Raw genomic sequence first — 20017 nt, forward strand, 5'->3', positions numbered from 1 at the left:
TCAAATGAAAACAGGAGTGATAATTGTAAAAGAGCCATGATTCAAAAGCATTCAGTCAGTTTTCATTTCTAATGTTTATTATCCCGACTTGCTCGATTTTTTTATGGCTGCTGGATATTTACCACATTCAGCCCAACTTGCTGTTTCCATGCCAACTAAATATGTTTGTTCTCAGATGAATGCTGTGATGCATCCTTCTGAAATTTCAGTTGCTGTGTAGCACAGAGGAACTTCTAAGGTTTGCCACACCTTCTCCTTGGTGGGAATAGTGGAGCTGGGAGCAGGGAATCAGTGAGGCACAGATGAGCAGGAGACATTGATGTCCACAGTGTGAGTCCCAGGTAGTTCTTAATCTGATGGCTGGAGCTCTTGAGTAATATTAGCTCTTTGGTTTGGGGCTTTTGGGCCATATTTCTTCATAGAAATTATCTAGTGGAAGTTGTCCTTGCCCGTGGGAATGGGATTGAAATGAGATGATCTTTAAGGTCTCTTCCAACCCCAACCATTCCATGATTCTGTGGTTTCTAAAGGTATCTGGGAGTTCTAAATGCCATCAGATGGCAGCCTGGAGTGCCTGCCTCAAATTTTCAGACTTTCTCCAACTAGTGTCATTCTCAGAACACGACTGTAACATACAAGCTCTTATTTGCTCTAGAGCTTATCTAGAGCAAATAAGCTCTAGATTGGGATATTGAAAAGCCCAGATTGGCTTTGTGGCCAGCTGCAGGTGAGGAGGGCGGAGGGAGCCTTTGTGTCACCAAGCCAAGGGACGCTTTGGGAGCTGAGACCCAGCCAGCCAGCACAGGCTGGAGGTGGTGATGAAATTCTGCTGTTTGCTCCACGTGCTTGAACCCACGGAGCTGGAACACTTCCAGAATTTCTCCCCCAGAGACCCATTTGTGCTCCCACAGAAATGGGAAGCCCAGGCTGGATGTGGAGGATCTTAAACCACAGCAGTGATTCACCAAGAGCAGCCCTTGCTGGGGCTCTGGAGCCGTGGGGAAAAGAGTGAGAACCTGAAAGGAATTTCCACTGTGACTTTCAGGAACTGCACCACCAAGTATTGTCACATTAAAACAGTTCCTGTGGTTTCTGCCCCTGACCAGCAGGATGGATGGAGGGATGGATTGGGAGAGTGTTTTTGTGCAGTTCTCTGTGGCTGAGGAGGGACCTTCTGTCATCTCCTCCATCCACTGCTCTGCTGACCCCCCCAGCACTGGGGGCAGGAGGGACCTGTGTGTTTCAGCTGTTTTCCTACCATAAAACCTTGTGAAAAACTCAGAGGACAAACAGGCAGAGGCACAGAGCTCCCCACAGGCTGAAAACCTGATGGTTTCACAGCTGCACAATAGAGGATTTCTTTTCTAACTATTTATAGTGCAAAAAATTCAAATTTAAAGTATTTTTATTGAAAAGAAGATGTTGGAGAGGCACAGAGAAGCAGTGAAGAATCCAGTGGGAGTGGGAGCACTGCTCAGGCTGTTTGGCAGTCACAGACCACAGCACCCAGTTCTGGAAGGTTCTTCAGCCTTCCCAGTAGAGACTGGTGGGCAGGAATCACTCTGATCCTGGTTCTGTCTCTATAAGGAACCTTTCATGGATATTGGGGCCCCATAGGTGTATGATAATGTTGATTTCAAAGAATTTTGTTTGGGTTGGAAGGGACCTTAAAGATTACCCAGTCCCACCCCCTTCCATAGACCAGGCTCCTCCAAGCCCAATTTTGAACACATCCAGCATTGTGGACTTTTGGTACCATAAATGACCACAGACATTTTTTGGAGCCCAATTCTACCACTTTTTACCTTAGTAGGTGTCTCAAATGCATTGATATATTCATTAATCACTTTGATACAACAGCACCCCTCAGTTTTTAATTAAGAATGAGATTGCTGGGATAAAGCAGGATTTTGCATTTGCCACAAATATGTTTGTGTATTATATTTGTTTTCTGTGTTTTATATTTGAGTATAATTTCCTTCAATGGCAAGCTATGAAAGGAAAGAGAATTGTAACAAATATAGTAAATTATTCTGTATGCCATGAGGTTTCAGATTAGCAGGAGGAGATGGAAGCTGAGATTCAAGCACAGCAAAACAGCTTTGCAGGTGGGATTTGAAAGGAGCTGGAAATCAATGGAGTTAGAAGTTCCCAGGAGCTCCATATGGCAGGAGCTGCAGGAGAGGAGGCTCTCACCAACTGTGCAAACTGTCAGAGGGAAAAGAGTTGGGGATAGTGGTGCATGTGTGGAAGCCAGTGATCAAATCTTAGCCTTGGTAATCAGACACAACTGGAAAACACACAAATACACACCTCCTGAGCAGAACACGATGAATTGTTGGAGCTGGGTGGCCAGCTGGAGAAAGACAGCAAACAGAAAGTACAGGAGAAATAGTTAAAAAGGGAAAAAGGGAATTGTTACCAGAAGAGAATAGAAGCATATGGCAGCATGCAGGAATTTGAGATTGTTTTAAAATGTCACTTTTCTTGCTCTTTGTCTTAAATAATAGTGAATGGGAGAGTTTGTCCTTTTAAGAGGCCAGTACCTCCTATTAGAGCATCTGTGGTTTGCTTGCATACTATCCATGAAGGGAACTTTGCTCTTTCAGAAGCTGTTGAAGTAGGACTACAAGGAACAGTGGTACTGGTGCTTAATGCAGGGAATGAAAAGAAAAAGGAAATGGGGATGTCTGGAGTGGATGACACAAGAACAGAGCAGCAAAACCTCATCTCCAGTCATGCTCCCAGCAATGTCTGTTCACTTAGGAAACTGTCCCAGTCTCTTTTTCTAGGATATGGAGCTAAAAAAGACTGGGAAATACCAACTTTATGGTGATCTTCACCTTCATGTAAATTCTAAGGCACTGTTTTGCTGTCAGTTTAATCAGCACCAAATGCCATCCATGGCAATTCCATCCAGGCCTGTTCCTGCTGCCCTGCCCATCCTTCCCAGCCCTGAGGCTCTGCAAGCCTGGCAGCTGCTTCTCCACTGGAGACACTGCTTGCATTTTTGTTCTTGGAAATGGTGGTCGTAAAAGTAGCTTCTGATTATTATCTACAGAGCTTTGCTTGTTCCCAGGGTCGGTGTGAGAGGGCAGATCCTGATCCTGCTGCTGCTGCTGAGCTCTGTGAGCCCTCCCTGGCCTTGGGGAGCACTCGGCACCTCCTGGCTCAGGCTCTGGAGCCTCTCCCTGCCGAGCCACCCCAATGGGAGGGAGTGTGGGGAAGGTGGCACGTGCTGGAATGTGAAACTGAAAGGCATAAATGTGTTCCAGCAGTGGTGTTAGAGATGCTCAGAGCTTCGTTTCAGGCTTAATTGTCCTGATGGTGCACGAGGAATGGCCAGAGGCAGGAATGAACCCCACGTGTTGGACCTGGTGATCCTTGTGGGGCTTTTCCAGCCCAGAATATTCTGTGTTTTCCGTGTTCTCAGCGCTGGGGAGCAGCTGGGCTGGTTTGGGGCTGGTTCCTCTGGATCAGGGGGTGTCAGTGGGGTGTCCCTCCATGTCCCCATCACCCTGTGGAGGGGACAGCCCTCCTGCTGCCATCCCAACCTCCTGGGCCAGCAAAGGGACAGCAGTGACAGGAGCTGAGGGGAAGAGAGCTGGGGGAACAAAGATGGCATCTGCCATGAGTCATCTGGAAGGAGAAGAAAATAAGTCCAGGATCCTGCAAATCCCAGCTGGAACAATAGCAGAGCCCTGGAGAGGGGGAGGCTGAGGGAACAGCATGAATTTTCTAGCCACAACATTCCTGGTTGTTCCGTGGTGTTGACAGTGAAAGCTTTTATTCCTCTCCAAGTCGTGTAGTCCCAGGAATGCTGTTCTTGCCATATGCAGCCCACTGGTGGGGTTTTTTTTCAAAAAGCTTCTTTTGCAGCTATGAATTATACGGACTCAGACTGCTTAACTACAATCAGAGGATTTTCCAGGTGGGAGATCTTGTTCAAGAAAAGAGAGATGGAAACACAAGCCACTGAAGTAACAAGGCCACTTGGATGCAGGTTGGGAAAAGAAAATTAAATGACCTGGAGCAGCAAACTCAGTGCCCAACGAGGAGCTCAGCAGGGCTGGAGGTCCCCATGGGTCAGCAAAACAACAATGCAAAAATGTCTTGGATGCTGGGATGGTTTACTGGCTACAGACAGACACACAAAGGGGATGGCTATGCCACCAATTTATCTTTTATTGGAACTGTCAGGACAGGGGAGGTGCTCCAGCAGGATTTTCTCAGTGGAGAGCAACATGGTGTTCACTGGACAGAATAACTCCCTCAGCTGATCTCACCCGGTCGCCGTTTTCAGCTGCGCCAAATCCGTGGGATTTATGGCATTCATTACTTTTCTTAAGAACTCGAGAACATTTGTATCGAGTTGCACGCTGTTCCTGCAGGTCTGGGAGAGCCATATTTCAACAGCCCTTGCACAGCGAGAGTCAGAATTGCCTCTGCCTGGAACCAGGCTGGAAAGCGGCGGATATTCGTGTTTGGTGATTTTCTGCAAAGACAAATGTGCAGACCTTGGTCTTCTCTGAAACAATTGATCCATCACTGGGTTCTTCCTCAGGAAAAATAATTTCAGAAGATTTCAAGCTTCAGTTCAATGTTCTCTTACAAGAGAGGCCTGGGGGGGTCTGAAATTGAAGGAAATTGCCAATTTTGGTTGGTTTGTTCCTGGGTTGGGGACATTGTTCAGCGTCCCCCAGGCCAGCTGAGGGAGGAAGGGGCACATCTGGACCCACAGAGGTTTTGTAGGAGTGAAGCTGGGCTCACTTAGACTTCAGGAGTGCTGAAAAGCAAAGGAGGAGTCCCTGCAATTAGGGAGGACACAAACAAGTGATTAATCATTCCTTGTTGGATTGGTTTTTATTTTTGGTGCGTTCTTTTCGTTGGTTTTTTCTGTTGATTAGGGTTTTTTAAATTGGGATGGCATTGTAATATTTTGTCCTTCACTTGCCCTTTTCACAGTGCCTTCAGAAAATTTCTTCACCTGAATGAAGCTGACCTATGCATTATTATTATTATTATTATTATTATTATTATTATTATTATTATTATTATTATTATTATTATTATTATTATTATTATTATTATTATTATTATTACTACTACTACTATTATTATTACTACTACTACTACCACTACCACTACCACCTTCATTTAGAAGGAGGAGATTTTATTCTGAGATTAAATTATCTCAATTATCTCCCTAAGACTGAAGGGGTTATTTTTACCTGTTTGGAACCCTCACCCGTATTCAGATTTATTGCAGCAGATCTTTCCTGTCTCGATTCAGAGATGTTGCAGAACAGATCCATAACTTTTTTAAAAGAGTTTTTTTTTCTCTTAAACAGCATTATAGCGCACAATTGTTGATATAGAAAGGGATTTAGGAGAGACAAGAAATAACTTTTCTCATCATATGGAAACATGGAGAAAATTTGATAACAACTAAAAGATTCTAATTATGCCTTTTGGTCACTATCCTAGTATTCCCTGGCACACATTATGCTGCATAAATATTGCAGACAGGCAGAAATTAAAATACTAAAAAAGCCACAACACCCTGGTTCAGGCAACTATCTTTTGATTCTTATCTGACATAAACACAAAATTAACTTCATGCCCTTCAAGACAAGATTCTTTTCTTAAAGGAACTTGAACAACTTTCTGTGGTCCCTTCATTTACTTCAGAGTTTCTTTTGCAGTTTCCTTATGCTCCCCTGGTTCAGATAAAGCCATTTACAGCTGGAAGGTCTGGAGAAGATCGCATTTGTTTGGGGCTTTTGAATTTTGGATTTTTTGCTTTTTATGAGATGGATATTTTGCAGCAGGGATGAACTCAGCATCACAGAGCTGTGGGATGTCAGAAAGGAAGAGTTGGGTGTTGGGAACCTGAGCAGGATCTGGTGGAGGGCATGGAAGAGACACAGAACACCCTGTGCTTTGCACGTGGCTGAAATTCATCTGCTCACCTTGAAGATGCTGCAATTCTCCTGGATGTGCCTGGGTTGTTTCTTTCAGAAAGGAAGGAGAGAGACTGGAGCACAGTGAGGAGCCAATGGAGCCAATGTTCCTGTGCTCCCACCCGCTCCTAACCCAGCCCCAAACATCCCTCTGAGGTTTCTAGAGAAGATGGGTGGCTGCAGAACTGAGCTGTGCCAGCAGAAGACTGAGGAGCAGTAAAAAATTGAAGCTGATTTCACAGAATCACAGAATTCACAGAATCACAGAATCCCCAGGTTGTCAGAGCCCTCCAAGCCCATCGAGCCCAGCCCAGCCCCAGCCCCTCACCCAAGCCCTGGTCCCCAGTGCCCATCCAGGCTTTGTCAAACACACCCAGGGATGGGGACTGCACCACCTCCCCGGGCAGAACATTCCAGAACTTTATCCCCCTTTCTGTCAAACACTTTTCCCTGCTCTCCAGCCTGTATTTCCCTTGGTGCAGCTGGAGCTGTGTGCTCTGGCTGTGCCAGTGCTGCTGCAGACAGAGCCCAGCCCCAGGTGGGCACAGGAAGAAAGGAGATTCTGCAGCAGAGCCCAAGGAAATGGTCACCACCATCCCTGGAGGGATTGCAGAGATGTGGACGTGGTGCTGAGGGACCCTGGCAGTGCTGCTTCATGGTTGGACTTGACCTTAAAGGCTTTTTCCAACCGAAACAATTCTGAGATTGTGCTGATAAGCACGGGGTTGGTTGGTTGGTTGGTTGGTTGGTTGGTTGGTTGGTTGGTTGGTTGGTTGGTTGGTTGGAAAGCTCAGGTTTGTATATTTCTCTTCTGGGCATCAAACTCAGATTTTATCTCTTTGAGAATGGTCAATGCCTGACACAATTTCAGTGTAGTCTGTGAAACTCCAAGTCCCATTTTTGCATCACTTTATATAATTGTGTCACTATTTATCTCTTCCTTTTTTACTGATTTACCAGGTGACCAAGCACACACGAGCTACGTGTGGCAACTTCAGCTTTCTGCTGACACCAAAGATGATTGATGGGCAAACTCCAAACCTCATATATTAGCCACCAACCTGAATAAACAAAGACCAGTGTGACAGCTTAATATTAAAAGCTATAAAACCTTCCTGGGGGTTCATGGATTAAATCAGCTCACCAAAATGAATTTTCAAAGAAAAAAAAAAAAACAACAAACTTTCTCAGGACTGAAGAAAAATGCACACAATTAAATGAAATAGAGCCATCCTCATCCAGCTGACTAAAGCCCTCCTGAGGGATGAAGAATTGCAATTTTAAACGTCCCTCAAGTGTGCAAGAGGAGACACAGTATTTGTGGATCCTAGGGAGGCAGCTTGAGGCTATAAAAGAACAAAAAAGCCTTTAAGGCACAAAAAAACCCCCCTATCCCTGCAGACATAGCTTTCGTTGGTGAAAAATAAGTGTTAAAAAATAAAAACTTTCTGCCATTCAAATGAGTACCCATTAGCCCACTGGATGTTATTTTTCAGTTGTAAGAAGTGATTTAGATTTTTGCCATGCACTATTTTAATCTCTTGGGTCAATAAACCTTGATAGTGACTTGAGCCAAAAATACCAGCAGGTTGTTTACCATAACACGGCAGGAAACAGCTGGGCACTCATTTTCATCTTATTGTGATGCAATTAGCAGTGAGCAGAGCTGAAAGTAGCATGTTTTGTCTGCCCAAACAAATTGGAATTGTATCCAAAAGAACAGGTTTCACTGCATAAAAAGGTGCATGTCTTGTCTCTGAAACAGAGTAAGGGCTCAGTCCCAAGGCAAACTGCAGCTACCAGGGCTTGGTTCTCATTTTCTCTCTCCATTCTCCGCTGACCCTGTAAGATAACTCCATACTTCAAAGCACAATGCAATATTTCTTCCTGGCTTTCCAAGAAACACCTTTGTCGAAAGGGAATGATCCAAAGTTAATAACAAATATTCCCAGTATTGTGAAACCACTTATTTAGAGGACAACTGCAGCTTAAACTGTTAAAACTAATGACCTGGTTGCAAGAAAACTCTTGCACAATTAGAAAATTATTATTTCCCTCACAGAGCTGTATTAAAACTTCTGTTACAGCTGCATATTGGCCAGGTGATCATCCAGGCCCTCTTACCCATTAAATAGATTGTTATTAATCAAAATTGAGGAAATAAAAGCATTTTGCTGCTCTGGCTGCCTGTTTGTGGTCTTGTCTCACCAAGAATAAATGGAACATGTTGAATCAACTGAAATATATGTTTCTGCTCTATCAAGGTCCCCACCCAAATGAGCTGTTGGCTCAGAAAATATTTATCCTGGCAGACCACGTATGCATAACTTGGGAAGCCTTGATAGAAATAGTAGCCTGAATTTATTGGTGTAGCTCTCAAAAACATAAATTTTGATCGCTGGCTTTTACTCAAGCAGAGTTCAAACGAGGTTTCCTGTCTCACCTCCTTTTTTCTTCTTTTTTTTTTTCCCCTTCAGATTTGCATAGTGGCATCACTTCCTTGCAGTTCCCAAGGAAAGCCTCTAATTGCCCATTTGCATAGAGATTTGGCAATTCCTCCTGCCTGTTGGGGTGACTCAGAGGGAGAATTTTCCTAACGTTTCATCAGATTGTTTTATTCCTTTTGTATTGATAATTGCACGCTGCATAATGCAGGTTCTGGCGGGAGCTGCTTTTCCCATGGGATGGTGCTGGGGTGAGCTCAGCCTCGGGTTCTCACCTCTGGGAGCTCTGGGAGTTGGGATTTGGAACTCGTGGCTTCCTCAGGTGTGAGGCTGAGGGTTGGATTTGTGGTTGTGGCCATTTGGGAACAAAAAAAAAAAAAAACAAAAAAAAAAAGAGAGTTTCCGCTTGAAAGTTTCAAGATATTTTATGAGTTAATCTGATATGGAAGCCCTTTGATCCTTTATTTACATATTCAGCTGCTAATCCAGAAAAACACCCAAGTCCTTGCTTAATTTGAGTTAAGCAGTTAATCCTATTGGGAGTTAAGTACAGATGCGAGGCCCTGATTCAGCCAAGTGGGAACGTGATGGGTTGGCCTGAGCCACACTCCCCAAATTATCCCAGGTCACAACTCACCAAATCCAACCATTCTGGAGAGATAAGAAGCACAACACTTCCATCTGATCCCTCTCATGTAGCTCTGTAACTCCTGTTTACTCAGCATCTGTTAAATAAAGTTGCAGATAAAAATTTCCCCCTATTCAAACTTCCTTATTTTGAGGTCTAAAATGCTCAAATCTGCTCAATGAAAGTTCTGTAGTCTCCGTGAAGCTGAGGATGACACAAAGTGCAATGAAAAATATTTGCAGGAGGAAGAGTAATAATAAAAAGTCCACAAAAGCACCTAGAAGTTGAGAAGTTTTGTAAAATTTATGGAAAGCAGTAACTCACTTTGTCTAAGGGAGCAAGGGACAAATGTCACCCCCCTGACCTGGTTCAGATGCCACCAAAGACAAACAGAAAACTTCTGACTGTCAATTTGCAAAGTGTGTCTATAAATGCTCAGTTCAGATGGATTTAAAAATTATTATTGCTTCTTCAGACCATGTTCTTTTCTCATTTTTCCCCCTCTCCATATATATTTTTATTCTTATGTTTTCTTTTGCCTTTCTTTGTCTCTTTTACCTCTTTTGTTCTTTACAGGTCTTTGCTGATCTTTCTTCTCTCTCCCTTTTGATAGCACAATTAATTCAATGTTTATTTGACCTCCAGTTTGGGCAAAAGAAGCAAAAAAAATTTACAGCACCTAAGAGCAGCCATCTCTATATAAATTTCTCTTTATTCTGTTGCAGTTGGTTACTATACGAGAAGAATATCAAAAAATACTCAAAGGGCTGCTGCCAGCATCTACCAGAAAGGAATTTGAAGACACCATTTCATCTTTAAAATCTCAGGTAAATTCTTATTCTTCAGCATTTTAGGCTGGATAAAACCCATCTCTTCTAGAGAGGAGGTTATGACCATCTGAAATGTGGCCAAAAATACTGAATAAATGTCAGAACCAAATTATGGCAGCGCTCACATGCTTCTCACTCAGTGTCATATTTCACAAAACTTTTCTCCTCCAGTTTGACAGCTACCATATTGTATTTTTTGATCCTAGGCTTTTCTTCCTGGAAAAGCTGGGCTTTATTCAGTATTAGGGGTTTTTCCTCAGCCTTTCAGATGCAGTTCCCAGTTATCTTTCATGTTCCTTATGCTGTTTCTCCTGAAGAAATCATTTAAAGGCTGCCTATAAAGGGCAAAAAAGAGGATTAGAAATAATTTTATTTTCTTTCCAGCCTATGTAATAAAGCAAATTGGATATTTTTGAAGATATTTGTCTAAATGATCATTGTGATATTTTTACATTTTCCCATATAAAGAGGCTCTGTAATATTTTGTCTGGAAATTTGCTGACCACCAGTTTTTCTGCAGAATCAGTATGATTTCTATGAACTAGACTATTGCATTTCCTAATAGGAATATCCACATGTCATTGGAAATAGGGAACTGCTGATTAATTGGGTGTGTTCCTCACACATGGCTCCCACAGAAGTTATTTGGGGCTTTTCTATTCAGAGTATTGGGAGCTGGAAGAAAACAAAATGTCATCATTGCCTGAACTGCAGAGAGGAAGGATAAATAGCCATAAAGAAGGGTGATCTTGGCTGTGGAATAATGGGAATGCAAGGAAAATGCCACCTGTGTTTGCAGGACTGTGCATGTAACTGAGCTGGAAGGACTGGGGTCTGGGATGTGGGATTTGGGATCTGGGATCTGTCCTGGCTGAAGGGAAGAACTGGGACAAGGACAGTGCCAAGCTGAGCTCTGGGAAGAGCAGAAACCTGAGGACACAGAGTACAAGCTATCATCACATTATCATCACATCCTTATGCCAATTTTCAGGATCATTTTTCAAGAAATTATTGATCTACAACATCTCATTTCTCTTTCCTGCACAACCTTCTCTATGGAGATGATTGGTAATTTCATGTATTTGGGGATTTTTCCCCTTTTTGGGGGATTTTTCCCCTTTTTTGTCTTTGCAATGCATAAGAGTTATTCCATAGCATATTTTTCTCTGCATGAGAGCCTTTCCCTGGCAGAGGAACCTTCAATGGAAGTAGGAAATTTTGACAATGGAAACTCAACATTTCTATGTGCAAGGAGTGACACAACTCCAACATTCTGGTTGTAAACATTCTGTTTCCATCTCAGGGGATCCCTAATGGAAGTGATGCTCTTTCTCGTTTAAATAGTTGTGGGAAATAAAGAGTTAAGGGTCTATTGGGGAGATCTATTTCCAGTTGATAGTAAAAAGCTATTTTTAAAGACTCCTAAAAGGAGTGTGGTAGGAAGCATCACTCTAAGCTAACACACACCTTTTAATGAGTTAAAAAAATAAAAAAAGCGGAATCAGATATCCACCTGCAGAGCTTCTGTAAGCAGCAGCAGCATTTCAAAGGAGCAGAAGTAACTGCACACATGAAAACCTGGGTGCTCTCCCAGAAATCCACGGCTGCTGGCGTCGGACACCGCGCGGGGAGCTGGGCTCTCTCTGAAGCACAGGTGTCCTGCTCTTTGAAAATTGTTGAAATTCCTGTTTGAAAACATCAGACGAGAAGGGCACTGGAATCCCTGCACCTGTCAGGATTATTTATTTGTTGGAGGAGGATGAAGAGGATAGGCTGGGTAAAAGCACCGCGCGGGGATAAAAATAAACAGCAGAAAATGAAAATAGTCGAGGCTTGGGTGAAGTTTTGTAAATGTCTTGCTAAATATAAAGGATTTGCTGCCTGGTTGTCTGCTCCTGGAGAGATGTAGTTGTGTTAATAAGCATTAATTCTCATACACTTGGGGAACAGGTGAGTGCCTCCATCACAAAGTGCAGGGATCAGAGCACAGGAATCCCATGGGAGCTCCCAAGGCCTTGCACAACCCAGATGGTGCCACCAGCTGGGTTTAACAACTGGTTTGACTCTGTTCCTGAAGGAGTGAAAAGTGCACAGCCAGAGCAGAGCCAGGGAAGCCAAGAGAACAGTCTTCTATTAAATATTAATTCAGCTAAAGTGTTACTGCATGTTATTTAGGCAGGAGAGGCCACAAAAATTCCTTTTATGAAATATATTGATTGGAATTTTGTACCCTGTTTTCATGTGGGATGTATTTTACAGGTAAGTTTTCTGCAGAAAAGAGTCCTCCAGGAAGACCCGAACGCCAGCAACGCCAAAAAAAGTACGGGCTTATCTTTGATCAATTCGTACCATTCACACCCTGATCAATTTGTACCATTCACACCTCTGGGTCCCCGTGCTTGAAGTTTTACAGCTTAACTCAAACCCTCCAACATGGGTGCAGTTTGAAAAGCTCCTTATTTTCGGTAAACAAGCTCTGAGAAGTTCTCCCCAGTGCTTAGTCAGAAGTGCTAGGGCAGGATTAGAGGAGCTGCAGGTGCTCTGCAAGTCTGGGCTTTGCCTGCGTGTCGAGGGTGAGGCTCCTGCACAGCTGCGGTGATGCCACCTCCTTTAAAGATGGAAAACAATGATGCAAGGCAGAATATTACAGATCACATCTTCAAAGCACCGGATCTCCACGAGCCTGAGCTTCTTTTTTCTTTTTTTTTTCTTTTTTTTCTTTTTTTTTTTTTTTGAGAGGTTTACACCCTCCAATATAAATTATGGCAAGTGCTGCAGCCATAAAAAGCCTGGCTGTGCCTTTAGAGTAAGTGATTCACGTGGAGAGGTGAGTACAAGGAACCTTCCTAGGAAAAACCACTCCATCTTTACTATATTTATAGACATTGATGGTGTTTCATATCTCACATGAGGGTTTTTGCCGCTAAGAATGTGTGCTCATAAAAATAGTGTCAGCATTTGAGAAATTTAAGTAACTGTGAGAAGGTTAGCAGTGTGAGAGTTGGTGAAAATATTAATCCTGAATTATTTGTTAACAGGAATTAGCTAAAGCTAACTGGAAACTGAAAATGTCATAGATCCTTGGTAATAAGTCCAGCATAGGTAACTTTGTTAGATAAATAGAAAGCTCCAGACCCACTGCCCATTGGACCCAGCCCTGCTTTCAGCCTGTTGTGTTTTTATAATAAAAATAATGAGGTATAACTGACAAAAATCTCTTCCTTTTCAGGTAGCTGATGGACCCGTGGAGTCTCTGTGATTGCCAAATGGACTGCTTTGAATAGGTTTGAAGATTTGGCTCTTGTAAATTATAAAGATTAGTGGTTCTTTTGTAAGCACAAAAAAAAATGAACTTCATGAAAACATATTCATAGCTCATGCCAGCATGGATTTTGTTGTATCTTCCTTCCATTATTTTTTTATCATTATTTTATTACAGATTTATGCTTTTGATACACGGTTTGATGCCACACTGAGCTTGCTTACCAAGCAAGTAGGTTTTGCTCTACTAATATTTTTGTTACTCCTTCCCAATACCATTTTTTTCACTTTTAAACATGAAGGAAACCCCATTTTCTATTATTATTAATATTGTCCAATATATTTTAACATATTTTGACATTCTTCTGTGTCCATGTGTTTACATAATATTAAAAATATTATTATTTTCTTATCTTTTTGTTTTGACATTATTGTCCTGCTTGAGCATCTCACTCACCTCAGTAGCCAGGGGGGTTTTGTGTGGCTTTGTAAAGTGGGAATTTGTGCTGTGTTTGAAGGGATTCTTTGGCACAAGGATTAGAGCAGCACTGCAGGCAGCTCTGGCTCTTGGTGGGGTTGGATGCTCTGGGCACAGGGAATTCCTTCCTCATGGGCTGATAACAGAGCCAGGGTGATGTGGCCTTGGTGCCATGTGGGCATGTGACAATCCCAGGAATTCTGAGCAGATTCCAGAGGGTTTTCTGGGGTGAGCTTTGAGGGGCAGTGTGGGCAGCCCTCAGAGCTGGCCCTGTCTCCAGCCATGGGACAGTGCTGATACCTCCATGGCTTTCCCTTGAACATTTGGAATGTGTGCATTTAGGTCTGGCTTTGTTGTTCCTGCTGGTGCTGTTGGGATCAATGCTTGAGAAAGGGCCAGAAATTCCCGTTCCAAGTCCAGCTGTAGGGGCCCTGCTGGTGGGGATGGCCCCCTCTCCTGCCTCACCACAGTGTCACCAGTGCTCCTGTGCCACAGCCTGGGTGGAATTTGGAGGTTTCCTCTCCCCTGAGTGCCATGGTGGAGGTAGCTGTGTTTTCTGGGGTGAGCTTTGAGGGGCAGTGTGGGCAGCCCTCAGAGCTGGCCCTGTCTCCAGCCATGGGACAGTGCTGGTACCTCCATGGCCTTCCATTGAACATTTAGGTCTGGCTTTGTTGTTGCTGCTGGTGCTGTTGGGATCAAGGCCCAATGCTTGAGAAGAAGCCAGAAATTCCCGTTCCAAGTCCAGCTGTGGCCCTGGCAGCACCAGAGGCACCCTGCTAGTGGGTATGGCCCCCTCTCCTCCCTCACCATGGTGTCACCATTTCTCCTGTGCCACAGCCTGGGTGGAATTTGGAGGTTTCCTCTCCTCTGAGTGCCGTGGTGGAGGTGGCTGTGCTGCCAAGTCCCAGCTCACCAGCTGGGCTCTTATCTGCTCCTGGCACCAAGATCAAGGAGGAGAGGCTTTGGCACGCTGGCTCCATCCACCCCTCCTCCTGGCAGCTCCGTGCCAAACCCCAGCTCTGGCTGCTTTGCTGGTTGTCAGGGCCTGGGCAGGTTTTACACCTTCCTTGAGTCAACAAGTGATTCTTCTAATTACAGATAAGGCTCCTCTGATAAAGGAGGAGGTGCTGCTGTGGCAGGTGCCACAGAGCCTGGCCTGGGGGAATGGGGAGATGGAGGAGCAGGAATTGTTGGGATGCATTGAGCTAATTGAGGGCAGTGAAATGTTTTTACCCTGTGACGGTGTTCACAGGGGTCTTAGGATGAGGGAAGAAACGAGGATGTGACTCCATGTTTCAGAACATGATTTATTATTTTATGATATATATTATGTTAAAACTATACTAAAAGAATAGAAGAAAGGATTTAATCAGAAGGCTGGCTAAGAATAGAAAAGAAGGAATGATAACAAAGTTTTGTGTCTCGGACAGAGAGTCTGAGCCAGCTGTCTGTGATTGGCCATGAATTACAAACATCTAACATGGGCCAATCACAGATCCACCTATTGCATTCCACAGCAGTAGATAATCATTGTTTACATTTTGTTCCTGAGGCCTATCAACTTCTCAGGAGAAAAAACCCTAAGGAAAGGATTTTTCAGAAAATATCATTACCCCAAAAGGTGCAGGGCAGCAGAGGCTGGGCCCTGCAGGAGGAACAGGCTGTGGGCACTGGGATGTACCCTCTGGGCATGGCCCCGTGTCCAAATGGCAGAGCTGGGGACAGTGACAGCTCCTCTCGTGCCTGAGGGAAATGAACATCTTTGATTCTGCTTCTCTGCTTGTGTTTTTCCCTTAAATCTGTGTGGGTTTGGTGCTTTTGACAGCAGGAAAAGTGTACATCCGTAAAGAAGCACATGGACACTTCTTGCTACTTGAATTCCTGAATTTCCTTCTTTTTGGTGGAACTGGGTTGCTGATGTCACTGATGGCCGTACAGCAGTTTGAGAGAAGTAGATGTTGCTCAGTCAGGTCAATTAGGACTCAATGCGAGTCCTGATTCTCTTGTTACCTCAAGCTTACACTGAAGTTAACTTTGTCCAGTTTTGCCCAAATAAAGGATCCAAGGAATTCATTAAAACTCTAACCCTGGAATCCATCAGGTTTCAAAACTCTTGTGGAACTCTCTCCAGCATCAACTACAGCTTGAGGACCACTTTGAACCTTGTAAATATTGAGATGTAAGTTTGGGTGGAATTCTCTTGTAGCTCTGATTATTTAACATTGTTCTGATCATTTTTGTGGCAAGAATTAGAGTCCAAACTGAAGGATCAGAAAGATTTCCACAGTTATTTCTTGCTCTCTGCCTCTCTTTCCCCCACTTGGTAAGGAATTGCCAGCAGCCAGGAGTTGGCTTCGTTGTCCCTAAACCAGCTTCAGTGTGGTTACAACCTTGTTTCTATTTTACATTTATTTAATTCATTGATTTTGCTCCGTGAGAGAAGATTGCTTCACCCTCTATAAAACCCAAAAATCACTGTAACATTTTTCACCAGTGCCCAGGGAGGTGACCTTTATCAAGGTGACACTTTATTTCAGTGCCACTCACAGTTCTTGTGTTACATGGAACAAAAATGCCCCTTTTTGGCCCAGCTGGAAGGAAAGGGATACAAGGTCCCTCCTTCTGCTTGTGTCTGCAACAGAGCTTTAATTGTGCTGGGGACAGCAGGTACTCCTGGTGCTTGCCCAAATCTCTTCTGACTGTGGTGGTTTCAAACTGAGAAATGATTTTGCTGCACAGAAAAAAAAAAAATATTTTATAGTGCTTAGAAGAAAAAATTTATTGAATTTTCTGGAAAACAGGCACAGCTTTGATCCTGGTGCTGAGGGGTCTTGATAGAGAATCTCTATAGGATCTGATTTTTTTAAAAATTCTCTTAATACACTGAAAGTCCTCCCCAAATCAAAGAATGGACTGGAGGCACCACACTGCTAAATTATACTTGGTCCCATTTGGAGGGTACAAAGGCAAAGTAAGACGTCAGATATTGTATGAAGAAGTTTCAGAACACAAGGTCATTTTAATTCAGCCTTTTTTTTTTTTTTTCAAGGAACTATCTTTTCCAAGCTTTGATATTTTCTTCAGAAAGGTCATTTCCTTTAAGCCTTTGTCATTAAAGACTTGTTCTTTAAAGTGCTCTATCAAAGCGTGCAGAAATTGCAAGTTACTGAAACTAAAATGCATGATCAATTTTAAGTCTGCCTACTAAAGCCCTCTTAAAATTAGATGTGCTCTGGTACTGGTGGCTTCTTTGATAAAGCCAGAGGAAGATATGCAGTTGGTCAATTCAAACCACAAAAAAAAAAAAAAAAAGAAAGATGATAATTAAATAAAACTTTTCCTCCCTAAATTGGAAAAAAAAAAAAAGTGAAAAAGCATTGAAAGAACTGAATGAGGGCCTGATCCTGCAAAAATGTGTCTTGTGTAGAGAAGGAGGGAGTGTGCTGCGTGTGGGAGCAGTTTGTAGCACTTACACAAAGTGATTGAGCAGCTCTGTGGTCTTATCTGGCATTTGTCATAATGTAAATAAGGCAAACCCCTGGATAAAATATAATTTATTTACCATTTGCTGCCACAGTTGATCTCTCCTTCACTGACAGAGAACCAGAGAACAAAAGGAGTGGAGATTGTGTCGTGCCCTTGTTCTGCCATCCCTAATCCCAATCTCTTTTCATCCCTTTATCCCATGAACTGTGGGATAGTTGGCTACAGGTCATCAGAGCTTTGCTTTAGGAGATTTAAATTTATGGCTACAGGTCATAAGAGCTTTGCTTCCTTTCAGGCATCCTTTGGAGAAGAAATGTTTTCTTTTCTGGTAGTGCTCTGTCTTCTAATAGCAAACTTTAATTTTCCTTTCAACCCAGGTATGTCCAAAACTCTTGGAAAGGTGGACATGGAGCTCACCTTCCCACAAGGAGGATTTAGAGCTGAGACCTCCTTTGGGCAGCTCTCTAAAGCAATTTTATCTGCAGAGCTGGGTCCCAAAGCTGTTTGTTTCAAATGCTCCATGGACACATAGCTTAGTGGGAATGGAGATGGGCTTTAAATGTGGCAACGCATGATTCAGACTCAGTATCAGGGCTGGAAACAAGGAAATGTGTGTTGGTAGAATGAGCAAAGTAAAGGAACACCTTTATCTCAGCTGGGCAGTGGAGTTGTAACAATAGTTCCACCTTTATAAAATCTATTCAACAGATTCATACTTTAGGAATCTTGTTCTTCTCCCACTGAAACCTCATATCAAAGTTTAATACCAGGCAGAGCTGACCATCTCTTCAAAAGAAGGTTGTGAGTCCTAATTCTCTTGTTATCTCAAGCTTACACTGAAGTTAACTTTGTCCAGTTTTGCCCAAATAAAGGATTCAAGGAATTCATTAAAACTCTAGCCCTGGAATCCATCAGAAACCTGCTGGTGGAAGTGCTCCTGGGCTGAAATGAAGGATGTAGGACCACCCTTGGCTCTTCACTGAGGAGTGCTGGGGGGATTTGTTCAGTGAGATTTAGCTGGCACAGGCTCAGGTGTGTCACCTGGCACTGAAGATGTGGCAGTCAGTCTCAGGACCGCAGCTCAATCTCTGGTGGATGCAGGAAGGGCTGTAAATGATTTCCTTTCACATATTTCTCGTGGGGGTGGCTGATCCTTTCTCTCCAGGCAGTGCAAACCCATGTTGTAGGGTGGCTGCAGGAGCTTTGCTCTCAGGAGCTGCTGTGATGTGCTCAGCTGGACTGTGGTGCTGCTCCTTGTGCAGGATCCAGCCCCTGGGTGACCTGGTGTGGTGCCACCTCTGCAGGTGTCCCCTCAGGGTGTCACCTGGAGGCAGGTGAGCACTGCGGCCCTCAGGGAGCCCTCCATCCCTCCCCAGCACTTTGATCCTCACAGAGGAAGAGCAGGGCTTTGCTGGGCTTGAGCTTTATAATATCTATATGTTTTTTGGTGTCACTTTGGAAAATAAATGCTGTTTTAAACCTGTAGGAGAATGGATGGGAAGTGCTTGGTGGTCCCTCTGTGCAGAAGATGCTGAGTTTGGCCCATGGGGTTGTTTCCAGGAGCATGATCAGTGTAAGCTACAGGGTTGTGAGCAAGAGAGGGAGAAATGCCAAGTGCAAACTGAAATAATATTTTAAAATGTGTGCAACTGCCAGAAGCTTTCTCACTGATGTGAGAAAAATCTCTCTGGATCTTTATTTTTCTTTTTTTCATATAACAGCCATTTCCAAGTAAACGTACATGTACCCATCTGTGTGCAAAGCTGTGAAATAGCTGCATGGATGCTTAGAAACTTCTATTTAGAGATCTGAAGACTAAAAGGGACTTGGAAGTGGCCTAGGGACACTGTTCTTAAAACTTCCCTGAATTAATTTTCTGCTTCAAATCCAGTGGGTTTGGCTGAAAAAGACCATCTCTATTAGAAAAAGAACTACTACTCAAATATCACTGAAGTCCTCTTTTACATTGTTCCTGACTGTGATCAGAAGTCCCTCCCCTGAATTTGATGCTATTGATTACCTTCTCTTTTTAATTTGTGATTATTACTTTTTGATGTCACTTTTTTGCCATTTTCACTCCCTCTTTGCACACCTCACCTGCAATAGTGTTCCATCATTATAAAAGCATAGTTAGATATTAGTAGTTATATATTATACATAGTATAATATTATATATACAGTTATGTATATATATAATATATATAATACTATATATAATATATATAATACTGTATATACACTATATATAGTATATATATTATATATAGTATTATATATAATACTATAATATTACTATAATATATTAATATATATTCTATTCTATTATATATAGTATATATAATAATACTATAATATATAGAAAATATATTTATAGTATAATATATTTTATAGTGTATATGAAATATATATTATATAATATTATATATATTAAAATTATAATATATATTAAATATATAGTTATATATCATACATAGGTTGTTGTAGCTAAAAATATTCTGTTAACCAGAGGTTGTAGTTATTGGTCACTTTTTGGGGGGATTTTTTTTGGTGGGCTTTTGTTTAGTTTTGTTTTTGTTTTTGTTTTTTTTTCTCCCTAAGCTCATTCTGCTCCTAATTATTCCCACGCTGGTGGAAATCAGTTCTGTGCAGGGGCAAACTCAGAGCTGCCCTGCTTGGCCACAAAAGTTTGGGCTTGGGAGAACAGGAGGGAAAATGCAGTGGAGCAAACACCTCCCTGAGTGCCTGCGGTCAAAGCCTGGCTGGAATCACCCTGGGAGCAGTGCTGGGTGTCCCCAGAGGCTGCTGCAGATGTTGTACCCCCAGGTCAGGCTCCTGCAGATGCTGTACCCCCAGGTCAGGTTCCTGCAGATGTTGTACCCCCAGGTCGGGTTCCTGCAGATGTTGTACCCCCAGGTCAGGCTCCTGCA

The 20017-nt window shown here is 43.0% G+C and overlaps 1 protein-coding gene across 5 annotated transcripts in view; it reads left to right on the forward strand.

Moving 5' to 3' along the window:
• Window positions 1-13487, forward strand: part of CEP112 (centrosomal protein 112) — a 164234-nt gene extending 150747 nt beyond the window's left edge. For 4 of the 5 annotated variants that reach the window (XM_063175710.1, XM_063175709.1, XM_063175714.1 and 1 more), the window contains 3 exons: window positions 9761-9862; window positions 12125-12185; window positions 13095-13487. In XM_063175710.1, the coding sequence (XP_063031780.1) occupies window positions 9761-9862; window positions 12125-12185; window positions 13095-13102 (171 nt within the window). In that variant the 3' untranslated portion in view covers window positions 13103-13487. The remainder of the gene's footprint in view (window positions 1-9760; window positions 9863-12124; window positions 12186-13094) is intronic. The other variant, XM_063175712.1, reaches the window with a different exon arrangement.
• Window positions 13488-20017: the final 6530 nt, after the last annotated feature.

This window comes from Melospiza melodia, chromosome 24, assembly GCF_035770615.1.
Source record: "Melospiza melodia melodia isolate bMelMel2 chromosome 24, bMelMel2.pri, whole genome shotgun sequence".
NCBI classification, from domain to species: Eukaryota; Metazoa; Chordata; class Aves; order Passeriformes; family Passerellidae; genus Melospiza; species Melospiza melodia.